Raw genomic sequence first — 15454 nt, 5'->3', positions numbered from 1 at the left:
TCTATGCAGATTTATTACTTAATTGGTTTAGAAACACTCAAGTAAATAAGAAATTAGGTCTTTAAGTATCAGCTAAGAATTTACCTCAGGGTCACCAAAGCATGCAGCAAAAGGCTGAGTTGGTCCATGAAAGGATTTCTCGCTTGTTTGTGGTCGTTAAATCTAATTTTGGTTGTATTTTATGTCCATTAGCTTCATTAGCTGTATCTAAGCAATGCCCCTATGAACCAGACATTCTCTGTAAAGCAGCAGCTTTAGCAACAGTATGATTAGTATTTTTATTTCTGTAATCCTTTAAGTATACACTCATCATCCCTTTTATTAGGGAACACCTGCACACATACATATTCATGCAGTTATCTCATCAACAAACGACGTGGCAGCGGTACAATGCAAAATGATCATGCAGATAGATTAGTTAGGGCTTTAGTCTCTGTAATCTGCTGCATTTACAGTCCAGACACTGGGCCTGTGTTTTTTTTCTTTTCAGAACATCCTGAAGGCTGTGCTACACCATGGTCCTCTGAACCGCTAGAATTTGCCTAGCACTTGACCCCATCATCCCTCAAGATACAAGAGAAACACTCAGGAATACTTTTTTCTGTGCTGACCCCAGCTGGAGGAGTGAACTTCTCTTATCTTCAGCACCTACCTCTTCACTAAGCATTATTTTCATTGTGCTAACTCTTCTCTAACAGGGATTAGGCAGATAGTATTCTTAGGTGTAGACACATTTAAACTACGTTAAGGATTTGTTTTCAATGCAGATATGAGAACGGATATGAGTTCTTTAATGTAATGTTTGTGGCAGGGTGCATTATCCTGCTGAAAGAGGCCACAGCCATCAGGGAATACTGTTTCCATGAAAGGGTGTACATGGTCTCCACCAATGCTTAGTTAGGTGGTACGTGTCAAAGTAACATCCACATTCTGCTTGGTTGGAATGAAAACCTGCACCTACACCGGCCCTTTGTGGATACGGTTTGACACCTATGCCATAGTGCATCCTGGTCCATGTGTTCCCCAGGTAAGCGATGCACATGCACCCTGCCATGTGATTCATCAGACCATTGCTCCGTGCTCCAGTTATGATGCTCACGTGCCCATTGTTGGCGCTTTCAGTGGTGCACAGGGGTCAGGAGCCCCATACACAACAACACCTTTCTATCAGAACCAGCATTAACTTTTTCAGCAATTTGAGCAACAGTATCTCGTTTGTTGGATCGGATCACACGGGCCAGCCTTTGCTCCCCACATGCATCAATGAGCCTTGGCCGCCCATGACCCTGTCACCGGTTCACCACTGTCCCTCCATTGGACCACTTTTTATAGATACTGACCACTGCACAAGACCCCACAAGAGCTGCAGTTTTGGAGATGCTCTGATCCAGTGGTCTAGCCATCACAATCTGGCCCTTCGTCAAACTCGCTCAAATCCTTACACTTGCCCATTTTTTCTGCTTCTAACACATCAACTTTGAGGACAAAATGTTATGTTAAAGCGGCCATAAACAGAATTTTCTTTAAGCTATTTAAAGTTAAGAAGAAGGAAAAATTTTGTTAAGAAACCAATAAACGCAAAGCCCTCTTTACAGAACATGTTCCTGCGGTGGAAAATTGAATGGCCTAGATTATATGAAGCCTTCACTATACAAGGGAGCGAGCACTTACTGTAGAAATGCTCCGGTGTTAGAAAGAACGCATTAATACCAACCTGTGTTTCGAATTACAGCCGAAAGCTCTGTGTCAGAGCTGCTCGCACAGAAAAATCTAATTTGAGAATTCATCAGCACTGTGGTACGACATTCAATATAACACATGCATAGTACAATACATATATATATATATAAAATACAAAATATATATATTTTTTCCATACATTTATGTACATTATCATGAATCTTTTGGCAGAAACATTTATCCAGACCATCACAGAATACATGAAATGATACAAAGAACTTTGAGAATATGTATCTTAGACTAATTTACATCATGTATACATACCGTACTTACACACCGTAAGCTAAACAAATATCACTGACGCCCCCTTGAGGACCAAAAGCAAACTGCAAAGGAAAAATGTTGCACAATTGTATGTCGTGAACAATATATAACAGCACTCAGTGAAGCATTTCCTTCACATTCATGAGGAAAAAACAGTCATAACATGCAGTATTAAAGAACAGCAAAAGAAGCTTTCCCATAAAAATTAGAGGCAAAGATAAAAAGATTGTAAAAGAGTTATGAAGCAGTAGGACTAGTGCAGTGTGATGGCTAGACTTCTATACGTTATAAAATAGTGACTCTATTGATATGTTTATTTTTTTGGAAAGGATTTGAAAAACGCACATGAAATTTTTAATGAATCCGATGATACACAGCTCGATTTCTGTGTTTAGGGAAATGTATGTACTGTAGCTTATTTATTTTCCACTTCATATTCTCCACTTGATTGTAATGCAAATCACATTCAGCAGGTGCAGTAATGTCCTTTGTCTGTAATGTGACCTCCATCTGAAAGAAAAATCTCATGTTAGAAACCCAAGTCACTGACACACACACACACACACACACACACACACACGCGCACACACCACAGATATCAAGCATGAGATTTGGGAAGAAATGCACAAAAGTGGAATTTTTCTTCACACTGTCATTTGGAAATATCCTTATTGTGATTATAGTTTTTACTGAACTGTTGTCCTTTTCACTAAAGAAATGATTTAAATACCAGAAAAGAAACAAACTAAAGCACAAAGGAAGACCAAGATATTAGACCGTACTGCTGCTGCTACACTAAACAGTTTACAGCTCATTATCTGTGTATCTATTGTTCTGGCTTGTGTATGGTTTTTTTTGTGCACTCATCTCACACTGTTGTGTATTTACACTGTGTGCTGTTATGTGCTGCACCATGAACCTTGAGAAATGGTAATTTATTCCAGTGTATCCAAGCTGTATAGAGGACTGACAATAAAACCCCATGTGCTTGCCTTGACTACTGTGAAGGCAGAATTCACGTGAGTGTAAAAAGAGTAGCAATGGAGCAGGAAATAATACACACACACACACACACACACACACACACACACAGAAGACAAAGTAAAGGCAAATTAAAGGACCCTACATAAAGAATCCAACATTTTCTCCTTCAGTCATAAAATGTCATCATCATCATCATAATTCAGTACTCCAAAATCTCTCTCAGTGGTGTGCAATTCATTTGAGATCTGATTATGAAGACCATCGCTTGATCACTAGGATAGAAATGTCTCATCTTAAGATAAAGGTGATCAGAGAGAATATCTCTGTCATCGATTTGCAGTGATCTTTCTATCTAAAGGAACAAGTGGAGCCAAGTAACTGTCAATAACCACTTTATCTTGTCATGGTCTCAGTGGATTAAGAGCCTGTCCTGGGTGTGAGACAGGAATACATGCTGGATAGCATACCAGCTTTTATCAGGGCACAAAGCACAAACATTTGCACACTCCCTCAAGACTAGGGCAGATTTAGTTGTCAGTCAGCCAACTGGAATGTTCTTGGACTCCAAAGGAAACCAACATGAACACAATAACAGACCATAACAGAATAAAGTCACTGTTGTTATTTTTAATGTCAGCCATTTATATACACTATATTGCCAAAAGTTTCGGGACACCCCTCCAAATCATTCATTTCAGGTGTTGTTTTTCAGGGGTTAGGCTCGGCCCCTTAGTTCCAGTGAAAGGAACTCTTTATGCTTCGGCATACCAAGACATTTTGGACAATTTCATGCTCCCAACTTTGTGGGAACGGTTTGGGGATGACCCCTTCCTGTTCTAACACGACTGCACACCAGTGCACAAAGCAAGGTCCATAAAGACATGGATGAGTGAGTTTGGTGTGGAGAACACCTTTGGGATGAATTAGAGCGGAGACTGCGAGCCAGGCCTTTTTGTCCATAATCAGTGCCTGACCTCACATATGCGCTTCTAGAGGAAATTCCCATAAACACACTCCTAAACCTTGTGGAAAGCCTTCCAAAAGAGTTGAAGCTGTTATAGCTGAAAAGGGAGGCCCAACTCCTTATTACATTCATGTGCATGTAAAGGCAGATGTCCCAAAACTTTTGGCAATATAGTGTAGACCTTCTACATGACTGCTAGGAGACTAGCAAGCAGGTGACTCCTCAGAAAATTGGCACGAAGACTACTTGATTTTTCCTAAAAGGATTTTGTTATAATTGTTATCATTTTCATTGTTAAAAGTATTCAGACACCTGACCACCACACCTTTTTGTGGTTCTGACCCAAACTGCTGCCACATAGCTGGAAGCTCACAATTGTATAGAACATCGTTAGCTTTATAATTTCCCTTCAGGGGCACAAGAGGCACAAACCTGTTCACAAAGCGAGCTTCATGAAGACATGGTTTGTGAAGGCTAGGTTGAAAAAGCTCAAGCATCTTGCATACACAGAGCCCTGACTCTGACTCAACCCCACCGAACATCTTTGGGATGAACTGGAACACATCACTCCAAAATTTCTCTCAGTGGCCTTTGAAAGTCTTTGTATGCTTGTAGTTATTTTCTCCCTTCACTGGAGTCCAGACTGAACACCTTTGGGATGAACTGGAACATAGACAAGACCTTTTCGCTCTTCATCAGTGCCTGACCTCAATAATGCCCACCATCACATTTCTAAAATCTATCTTCAGGAACATAAGACTGAAGGCTGTTACAGTCGCAAAAGGGAACCAATTCAACTATATTATTAAAGTTGGTTTTGAAGTCAAATGTTCAACATGCTTGGTCATGTTGTACAATTGGCCAGATAATAGTGTTTTAAAGCAGTCCAATTTAATGAATGTCCAATCTGATCCAGAACAGAGGCATCCAAGTCTTCTTGGTTTTCATTCCAATCAAGAAGGAGCCACACCTGATACCACCAGCTTAACCTTAAGCTCATGTACTGTTGGGGATGTTTTCATCCACTAGGGTTCATTTTTCACTCTTAATTTGGCCATAATTTTTTATTGTATTTCAGCAAATGATATGATTTTTGGTGACCAACCTTATTTTGACATAAATTTTGAAAATATGATTTTAAAATTTTCAATAGGTCAATAATACAATATGGGCAAATTCACTATCCCTACAGTTGTCAACAGTAAAAAATCACATATTTTACCTCTTTCCAACAGGGAAAACCACCAACAATCAAGAATGCATGATTATATCACGGCTGTGTCATGGCTGTGCAGTCAAAAAAATGCCGTTATAATGGAAGTCAATGGGGCAAAAACATCCAGGAACAATAAATGAGGGAGAAAAAATGAAAATCTGATGCTGCAAAAAAACTAACATAAAAAAAATGTAAAATGATAAAAGGCAAAAAAACAAAACAAAAAACAATTCAGTCCACAATCACCTTTTATATTGAAAATAAGTCATTTTGTGTGTGTTTTGTCCCTAAAGAGTTAAAATCCTGGATTTCTTAAAAAAAATATTTAGTAGTTTTGATCAGTTTGATTAACAGATTTAAGCAAAAAAAAGTTTTTATCTGATATATTTTTACAGCAGTTTCATTTAGTCGATGTTTTCATCTCGAACATAACGAGAGGGCAGTGTTTTCCAACAATGCTCAAGGGTTAATCTGATGATTTACTAGACTCAGTTGTGCTTTCTGATTGGTTGGAATAAAAACCTGCACCCACAACAATCCTTTCTGGAAAAGACTGGACACCCCTCTTTTAAAAGTACTCACAATCCTTCTAAAATGTTTAAAATAAAACCTCATATAGGTATCTATACATAATTTATAGTGAAGCAACCTGATACAGTTTCTGTAATGTTCTATCTGGTTAAGAACGAAATAGAGATAGAAGCATTGTATCATATATATTATAAGATCACATGAATAATGGGAACCAGTATAGCAATTTTACGTGATGTCAGTATGTGTAGCAATATGTACAAGACAGTGGTGAGACCGACCATGCTGTATGGTTTAGAGACAGTGTTACTGAGGAAGAGACAGGAGTCAGAGCTGGAGGTAGCAGAGCTGAAGATGTTGAGGTTCTCTTTGGGAGTGACACGGTCAGACAGGATTAGGAACGAGTACATCAGCTCATGTTGGATGTTTGGGGGACAAAGTTAGGGAGGCCAGATTAAGATGGTTTGGACATGTCCAGAGGAGGGAGAGTGAGTATATTGGTAGGAGAATGTTGGACATGGAGCTGCCAGGCAGGAGGCAAAGAGGAAGGCCAAAGAGGAGGTATATGGGTGTGATAAATGAGGATATGAAGCTAGTGGGTGTAAGTGTTGAGGATGCAGAAGATGGGGATAGGTGGAGAGAGATGATTCACAGTGGCCACCCCTGAAGGGAAAAGCCGAAAGAAGAAGAAGAAGTTTGTGTAGCAATAAACTCGAGAATCTGAGGAAATACTATGAAGTGAAAAAGGAAGTAAAGATATTGTGAACATGTGGAACACAAACATGTTTACAGGTCTCATGATGCCTAAGTTGGAAGAGTGGTGCCAATACATTCTAAGAAAGACAAAGTCAGAACAAAACATCACAACTGTCCAATGACCAGACAGCTTCATCTGTTAACTTCAGAGAAAAAGGAAGCACGTTTACAGTCTATCTGCAAGTCTGCTTGTAATTTCACCATCTAAATACTCCTAAATTTCTTCTGATTTCTCCTTGGAGCTGGAGGGCTATTCTGATGAAAAGCTACACTTGGTGTGACCCTTGATGCTAGTTTATTGTCAGAGCCACGGATAAGCTACAGCAAAGAAACGTATCCAAAGGAAAAATACATTAACCTTGAACGATTCACATGTCTGTAGACACATGTCTGTGCTTTTGAAAAAACCTCTGCATTGCTTTATTGTAACGTAAACAGCTGTCTGGCTGCTCTTCTACTTCTTAAAGGAAACTTCAGCTTGTTCAAAGTAAAAAAAATAGCAATCCATATCATTACAGGGTTAGGGTTAAGGTTAGGGTTAACTACCACTACCTACTAAAAAAGTTGTGGTCTTGAAGTTTACAGTTCTGAATGATTTAGAACTGGTGAATATAGCTGATATTGTAAAGCAGTAGCTCCTGAAAGTGCTATACATTTATATTGATTTATTTGTTTGTTTGTTTGTTTGATTCTTATTCTCTTGTTCTTACTATTCTATTATTATTATTACTTTATTATTGTGGCACTGGCGACTCAGAGTTACAAAAGGTTGAGGGTTCCAGCTCCAGCGTCACTAAGGTGCCAATATTTGGCCCTTGAGCAAGGCCCTTAACCCTCTCTACTCCTCTTGCTGTATGATGGCAACTTCCTGACAAACTCAGATTTGCAAAGAGAAGAATTTCACTGTGCTGTTATGACAAATAAATGCTTCTCTTCTTCTGGTTTCCTCACCAGTACACTTGACTGTAATTTGCAAAATCATGGCTGGAGAAGAATTGGGAAGATGTCACACCTGACAGTATGAGTTTTATTTATATAGTAAAACAAAAACACATACCTGTCTTCCATGATTCATAGCCTTCACGGTTTTTCCCTTGAACCTAGCATGAGATTAGACATAGAAAAGACATTAACTAAAAGTATATCCTAATACACCATTGTGTATAAACCCGGCAATACACCGATCAGGCATAACATTATGACCACCCGACTAATAATTGTGTTGGTCCCCCTTTTGCTGCCAAAACAGCCCTGACCCGTCATACACTGTGTATTCTGACACCTTTCTATCAGAACCAGCATTAACTTCTTCAGCAATTTGAGCAACAGTAGCTCGTCTGTTAGATCAGATCACACAGGCCAACCTTCGCTCCCCACGTGCATCAATGAACCTTGGCCGCCCATGACCCTGTCGCCGGTTCACCACTGTTCCTTCCTTGGACCACTTTTGATAGATACTGACCACTGCAGACTGAGAACACCCCACAAGAGCTGCAGTTTTGGAGACGCTCTGATCCAGTCGTCTAGCCATCACAATTTGGTCCTTGTCAAACTCGCTCAAATCCTTACGCTTGTCCATTTTTCCTGCTTCTAACACATCAACTCTGAGGACAAAATGTTCACTTGCTGCCTAATATATCCCACCCACTAACAGGTGCCAAGAAGAGGAGATCATCAGTGTTATTCACTTCACCTGTCAGTGGTCATAATATTATGCCTGATCGGTGTATAAAATAATACATAAATTGAATATCTAGGTTGTGAATAACTCATTTATAGACTATATAGACAATAAATTATTTTAATATTCATAAGCAATCATATAAGTCGTTGATAAGTTTATATACAGTATACTGAATAGGTGTACAGTAAGTGTAGTATAAAGCTTATAAATGTGTATTTTGAAGAGTTAGGAATGAATGTAGTAATAATAATCATACTTTTTTTTTGGGGGGGGGGGGTAGTATGATGTTGTAAGCACTTAGACTCAATTATTCATGACCCACAAGCATTGCATAATAAGTACAATAAGTAGAAGGTTAACTTTATATAGTATATATGGGATATGTGTTAGTTCTAGTGAATAATATGATGATGCAATCTTGCTCAGTACAACTTAATGATAATTATTCACAAGTGTACAAATTCTAAAAGGAGCAGAGATTTTCATAATGTCCAGTGTGTCTGCTTGTAGTGTTTTACCCCTGATGTTTGCACAGGACTGGACATAATTTCATAGTCTTGAGCTTCTTCGTCAGTATGTTGCTTTGTCTTAAAGAAAAGAAGGTCAATTACATTTAGACAAGTTAATCTAAAAATAATATGACACTGATATAAGTATTCATGGATTTATTTTGGCCTGAGAAGACGAATTAGCTCTAAACTCACTTGTGGATTCGGTTTTTTCATGCTTACGTATGTATTTTCAGATCTCTCGCGCCATGAGAATATTTCACACTCTGGAATAAAAAAAATAAGGGAGGTTATGAATTTTCATAGGATTTTATTTATCTGTAAGCTTGAGATCAGGTTATCATCTTTTACTCCTTGTGCAATGAGTAAATGCAATAAATTTGAAATAAAAGTCATTGAAAGGATTTACTTTGTTTGTGTTGCCTGAACACAGTCACAGCAATACAAGCTACTGCAAGCAGCAATCCTAAAACTATCAGCCATGCAAATGAGCTTCTGTTGTGGAGTGGAAAGAGGAATTGTGATTAAAACCATGAAGCGTTCAGTAGAAATAATAAAACATATCGGGATTATATACAACACTGTATATGTAAATAGCCACATCTTATAAATACAATAAACAAGAGCTCAGGATGAACCTTTTTTTTATTTTAATAGTATACAGGGAGAAGATATAAACTGTATAATTTATGATTTGGAGAAGTGGGAATTTCTACCTCTCCCAGCTGGATGTAGCGTTTTGCACGGTGATGTGAACAGGCATCTGCCAGTTTCCTGCTGAGCACCAGTACCATCCTGTGTTCTTCATCGCCAGCTTGCTCATGGTCACACTAAAACCCCGGTCCGTATTCCTGAGCTGAACCGATGCACCGCTGATGTTTCCGCTAGTGCTTACACATGGACCACCAATCTTGCACCATGCTTTGGGTGACTTAGATTGATGATTGCAGGAAATCACCACATGGCTGCCCTCATATCCAATGACTGTCTGATTTTCCACATACAGATCAGGAGTAGCTGTGAGGAACACATAAAAAAAAGAAACAGATAAAAACCCATGTTATATTTTTAATTTCTTCTCGCTTACGAAAAAGAACATGATCAGACACAGAGGTAGATAAATCACGGTGAAGATGATGTCTTGAGTTTACCTTTATAACTATAGCACACTATTCAATCCTACCACCTGCCGCATCTCACACACACACACACACACACTTTGGATGACAGATCATCATTTCAGCATCAGGAACATAATAAAGTGAAGTGTACAGACACCATATAACTCACCTGCTAGCAAAACATGTCATGGTGAGAGACTCAAGTAATATCCTTAATGTGTTATAGCTGATAGCCAAGTTTTCACACTATGACTCTTTGGCAACATGATATGCCTGAGCTTCATAGAAAAGGATAGAGACTAGGATATATTTGGGTCTGTATTAATGCTTCTCACAGGTTGTCAAACACTATGGCCAAAGGTCTGTGGATATAACAACCCATGTGGCCATTCAATCATGAAATTGTCTAGAATATCTGTACTTGTAGCTTTAACATTTCCCTTCACTAGATCTGTGCCCCTGTGCACAAAGCACATTTCCATGAATACATGTGAAGGTTGTGAAGGTTGGACTGGCAGAATTTGAATGTCCTCAACCACACTGAACATCTTTGGGATGAACTGGAACACAGACTGCACCCCAGACCTCCTCCTCCTCATCCTACATCAGTGTCTGATCTCACTAAAGCTCTTAAAGCTGACTGATTACGAATTCCTACAGACACACTCCAACATGGAGTGGAAAGCCTTCCCTGAAGAGTGGAGCAAATAAGAGCAAATGGGAACTAAATCTGGAATGTGATGTTCACATATGGGCACACATACCTTTTGCGTCAGTGCATTAATAGAGCTAATACACATGTATCTCTAGTCAATCAGGTTTCCAGGGCAACCGAAACAAACTGGGTATATTCGAGTGTTCCGTTGCTAGCAAGTGAGCTTATACATCGTCTACTCCATACTATACACCGATCAGGCATAACATTATGAGCACTGACAGGTGAAGTGAATAACACTGATGATCTCCTCATCATGGCACCTGTTAGTGGGTGGGATATATTAGGCAGCAAGTGAACAAAGTTGATGTGTTAGAAGCAGGAAAAATGGGCAAGCGTAAGGATTTGAGCAAGTTTGACAAGGACCAAATTGTGATGGCTAGACGACTGGATCAGAGCATCTCCAAAACTGCAGCTCTTGTGGGGTGTTCCCGGTCTGCAGTGGTCAGTATCTATCAAATGTTGTCCAATAAAGGAACAGTGGTGAACCTGGTGACAGGGTCATGGGCGGCCAAGGCTCACTGATGCATGTGGGGAGCGAAGGATTGCCCGTGTGATCCGATCCAACAGACGAGCTACTGTTGCTCAAATTGTTGAAGAAGTCAATGATAGAAAAGTGTCAGAATACACAGTGCATGATGGGTCAGGGCTGATTTGGCAGCAAAAGGAGGACCAACACAATATTAGTCAGGTGGTCATAATGTTATGCCTGGTCGGTGTACATTTTCTCATTTGAAATATCAGCCTGGACCTAGGATCAGTGCTTAGTTTGTCATCATCTGAGGTTTTTCAGACATTTTATCAATCTTATGATATAAAAAATGCCCCAAGTTCATATTTCAAGGATTGATAATGCACGGTAATCTCACCTGTTGTGACTTTTAGTTGAAAGTCTTTATCTTTTACATCGAGGCCAGCGGTTTCCACTGAACACCAATAAGAACCCGCATCGCTAGCTGTTACATTTTTCATAGTCACAGTAAATATATACTTAGTTTGGTCATCTGAGGTGGACACCATTCGGTGTTTTAAGGACTTAACATCTTTGCAAACAAAAAAATGACTTCCAAAACACAGGTACTTTTGATTATTAATATATTTTGCTTTATATAAACAAGGAATGATGATGGACTTTCCTTGTTGTACAGACACATGCTCCAACTTGATGGCATCCTGACTACCTGCAGGAGCTAGAAAAAAAAACACAACAACAGATTTAGATGTTTTAGAACAGAAATGAATTAGCATGGATACAGTAAACAGTTTTATTATTGTGCTACTGATTATAATTGTTTGTTTTTTTTTTTCTTTCATCAATTAGACAGTGAGATATTTCCTGTTTTTCACTTTGAATAAATCTTCAAATTTGTGAGCCCATCTGGTACATTTCATTCAGTAATTCAGTATTTCAATCAATTTTGTACATAACTTCCCAAATCCCACACAGAGCCATCGGACGGGCTGCTTTATAGATCCAAAGATATCGAAATTGATTACGGTTGGGTTCATAAGTATTTGGACACGGACGCGATTTTTGGGATGTTGCATCTGTACACCACCACAATGGACTTCATATGAAGTTTTTCCTTGCCATCGTCGCCGCAGGCTTGCTCATTAGGGATAAAATAGTAACTTTAATTCAAACTTTATATATTTCTTCCCCCCTTCTCTGTTTCTATACTTCTGTAAAGCTGCATGTCCAAGCGCTATACAAATAAACTGAATTGAATTGAAAAAATGTAATTAATCAGGATGTGATTGTAGTGTAGGCTATGAAATGTAGACAAATTCAATGCTTATGGAATGTACTGTATAAAAACACACAAAGAGGGACAGAGAGAGAGAGAGAGAGAGAGAGAGAGAGAGAGAGAGAGAAGTAGAAGGTTACATGTTATGGACTGAAAAAGATAAAAATGGCTACGTTTTGCTGGGCTGTGAGTGACGCTTGAGCTTTTAATCATTGACCTTTTGTACATTACTTGTACTGTATGCCACAAGGTGGAAAAAGAAAATAAATAGGAACTTCACTGTGAGCAGTTTAATTTGGAGGCTGTTCCATTCATTCAGCACTTTTCAGTATGTAGTGCCATTAAGAGAAGGGCTTTAGAGCTTTAGTAATCGGCTGCATTTACAGTCCAGACACTGGGCCTGTGTTTTTATTCTTTTCATAGCAACCTGAAGGCTGTGCTACACCGTGGTCCTCTGAGCCTCTAGAATTTGCCTAGCACTTGACCCCATCATCCTCCAAGCTACAAGAGAGACACTCAGGAATACTTTTCTCTGTCCTGACCCCAGCTGGAGGAGTGAACTTCTCTTATCTTCAGCACCTACCTCTTCACTAAGCATTGTTTTCATTGTGCTAACTCTTCTCTAACAGGAACTCAGCAGATAGTATTCTTAGGTGTAGACACATTTAAACCAGCATAAGAGCTTGTTTTTGTTGCAGATATAAGAACGAATATGAGTTACTCTAAATAAAAGCATCTGCTAAATGCTATAAATGTTCACTCAGTTCAGTGTTCAGTTCAATGTTCACAGTGGTCACTAGAACACCTGTACAGCTGCTCATCACATGTCTAATATAAAATATAACACGAAACTGTGAATAAACATAAAATTATTATTTTTTCACTTTTCAAAAAAAGACTCTTTATATACGGATTATATAATTAATTATAAAAAAAATGATATGGAATAAAATTATACAATAGAACTCAGCTACTAACAGCATTTTTAGGGTTGATTTTTAAAAAAATTATTATTATTGTTTTCACCTACATTATATATATATATTTATTTATTTATTTTTTTTACAGCTACAAACTGTATTTTAATTCTGGAAAATTACTGTATTTTTAATAGTTCATGATTTTTTGATATTTCACAGATTTTTAATGATCTGCACCCCAAATGCAGAAATATTACTCATCAAATTTTTATTTATTTATTTACTTATTTATTTATTTATTTATTTATTTATTTATTTATTTATTTATTTATTTATTTATTTATTTATTTATTTATATATATTTTCTTTTAAACGGCATACAATTACAATACAATACAAATGTAATCTCACTGACTTGGAATACTTAATGAAGCTATATGGGCTGGTTTCAGTGTTTGAGAAATTGATGCTCTGGAATTTTCACTCCCAACAGTCTCTAGAGATTACACAGTACTGTACTGAAAACCAGTAGAGCTGCTGGCTGAAACCTTAAATAATCACTCTTTCCTCCGGTGTTTAGCAGAAAAGCATCTCAAAATGTAAAATATTTCAAACTGTGAGGTGAAACAGTAGGACCAGGCCTCACTTCTGTCAGTCAAGAACAAGAATCTGAGGCTACATTTGCCACAGACTCACCTGAACAAGACAGTTGAATATAAGAAGATTGTCTTTTTCCTATTTTCAGGGTGACATCTGTTCTTATTAAACTGGCCAGTGAGTGCATATGCGAAAAAAAGGTGCAGATTCATCTTTAGACCATATACAGGTGTGATGGTATATTTGTCCCGTGATAGTTTTGAGTCCCAGGGCCTGCACGAAAGCCTGAAACAAAAATGCTCCACGGTACTCTGGATAAAAGCATCTGCCAAACGAATAAATGTGTTTTCAAACCCAGCCTTCCTGTTTTCCATGCTTGCAATTTAGTCATTATAGTTCTGCTGGTGAAAACCTCTAATGGTTTAGTAGTTTTAGTGAAAGTCTGCAGCTGCCAAAAGTTCTTTTGATGCTAGTTTTGATCCTTTCTTTAATAAGCATATGGCAAAAACAAGAACTTGAGTATTTATAACTGAGGAATCTGCACATCCATCCACAGTGCGCTGTCCTTTCTTGTGTGTATTTTATATTTTCGATTCACATATTGTGTCATACTTTATTTATGTTACAGCAAGTGATTATGATGATGATGATTTCTCTGCACTCTTACTACCTGTATAATGATCGCCATTCTTTTTACGACTTTTATAAAAGTACAGACAGCGTGAGCCGTTATTGATAAGAAGGAAACAACACAATTCCTGCATAACCACAGAGCCTGGGCTTGTGAAATGTAGATATTACAACACTGTAACACTTAGCAAAGTGTGAAATCTGTCACTTTGTCTACACCTATTTCCTCATTTCAAAAAAAAAAAAAAAACCCATCTAGACTTAAGCTATTTTTCTGACAATTTGCCATCATGGGTTATGTATGTTGTTTATTTTACTATAGTACTAGAATTCATCCACGCAGTCACAGGACATCGTCACTCACTTTATCTCTCAACACTGTAGCTGATTTATAAATAAGGATTTAGTGATTATTAATTTAACAATTTTAAAACAAAAAAAAAAACCCACAAAGAATTATCATATTTCTCTTACCTGCAAGGTTTACTGTGATGAGTATCATCAGAAGGAACATCCCCATCATCATGTGAGTATGAGAAGTGTGTCAAGTGAACAGCTCTGTTTCCTCCCTGACTGTTTATACTCTTTCCCTGCCCACGGGTTTTGCGTGTACACGGGTGACAAGAAATGTTTCGGTCACATGATTCTGTAACGTATAACTTTTAAGTAACATTTTTTTATCTATTATTTTAGCAATATTCCACAGCAATATTGACCACCTAGGGTCTATTTGTTTAATTTCAAGATAAGGAAATAAAATGTGTCAATTATTAATATTAATAATATATTAATAATAATAACAACCACAACAACAACAATTAATAATAATAATAATAATAATAATAATAATAATAATTATTATTATTATTATTATTATTATTATTTTAAATATTAAATGGTGTTAATTTATTATTATTTCTAATTTAGATTTAGGTTTATAACAGCAGTTCTGCTTTTTTATTCACTGAAATGCTAAACCTACTTCTCTCTCCTCCCTAATTAATCCCACAACATATTTAAAGGCACGCCAAATGTCAGCACTTTCTTATAGAGCTAAATCAATTCCTTAATTTTA

The 15454-nt window shown here is 37.8% G+C and overlaps 1 protein-coding gene across 1 annotated transcript; it reads right to left on the bottom strand.

Moving 5' to 3' along the window:
* Positions 1 to 318: 318 nt before the first annotated feature.
* Positions 319 to 14973, bottom strand: si:ch1073-59l16.1 (polymeric immunoglobulin receptor). Its single transcript, XM_058405505.1, has 8 exons — positions 14854 to 14973; positions 11354 to 11674; positions 9365 to 9665; positions 9058 to 9143; positions 8844 to 8914; positions 8658 to 8726; positions 7513 to 7555; positions 319 to 2514 (listed from the first exon to the last, which is right to left on the bottom strand). The coding sequence occupies exons 1-8, from the start codon at positions 14903 to 14905 to the stop codon at positions 2471 to 2473; spliced, it is 987 nt and encodes a 328-aa protein (XP_058261488.1). The 5' UTR covers positions 14906 to 14973; the 3' UTR covers positions 319 to 2470.
* Positions 14974 to 15454: the final 481 nt, after the last annotated feature.

Source organism: Hemibagrus wyckioides, linkage group LG01 (assembly GCF_019097595.1).
Source record: "Hemibagrus wyckioides isolate EC202008001 linkage group LG01, SWU_Hwy_1.0, whole genome shotgun sequence".
Classification (NCBI taxonomy): domain Eukaryota; kingdom Metazoa; phylum Chordata; class Actinopteri; order Siluriformes; family Bagridae; genus Hemibagrus; species Hemibagrus wyckioides.
Note: the sequence above shows the minus strand (reverse complement) of the source record. Positions and strands in the feature narration are given on the sequence as shown.

Bases quoted from the DNA above. Each gene is read 5' to 3' on its own strand.
- si:ch1073-59l16.1 (XM_058405505.1), bottom strand. From the start codon at position 14,905: ATGATGATGGGGATGTTCCTTCTGATGATACTCATCACAGTAAACCTT. The intron at 9,666-11,353 runs GTGAGATTACCG...TGTTCCTCACAG, and splicing joins TCAACTAAAAGTCACAACAG to CTACTCCTGATCTGTATGTG. The intron at 2,515-7,512 runs GTATGTGTTTTT...TTTTTCTTTCAG, and splicing joins CTATGAATCATGGAAGACAG to ATGGAGGTCACATTACAGAC.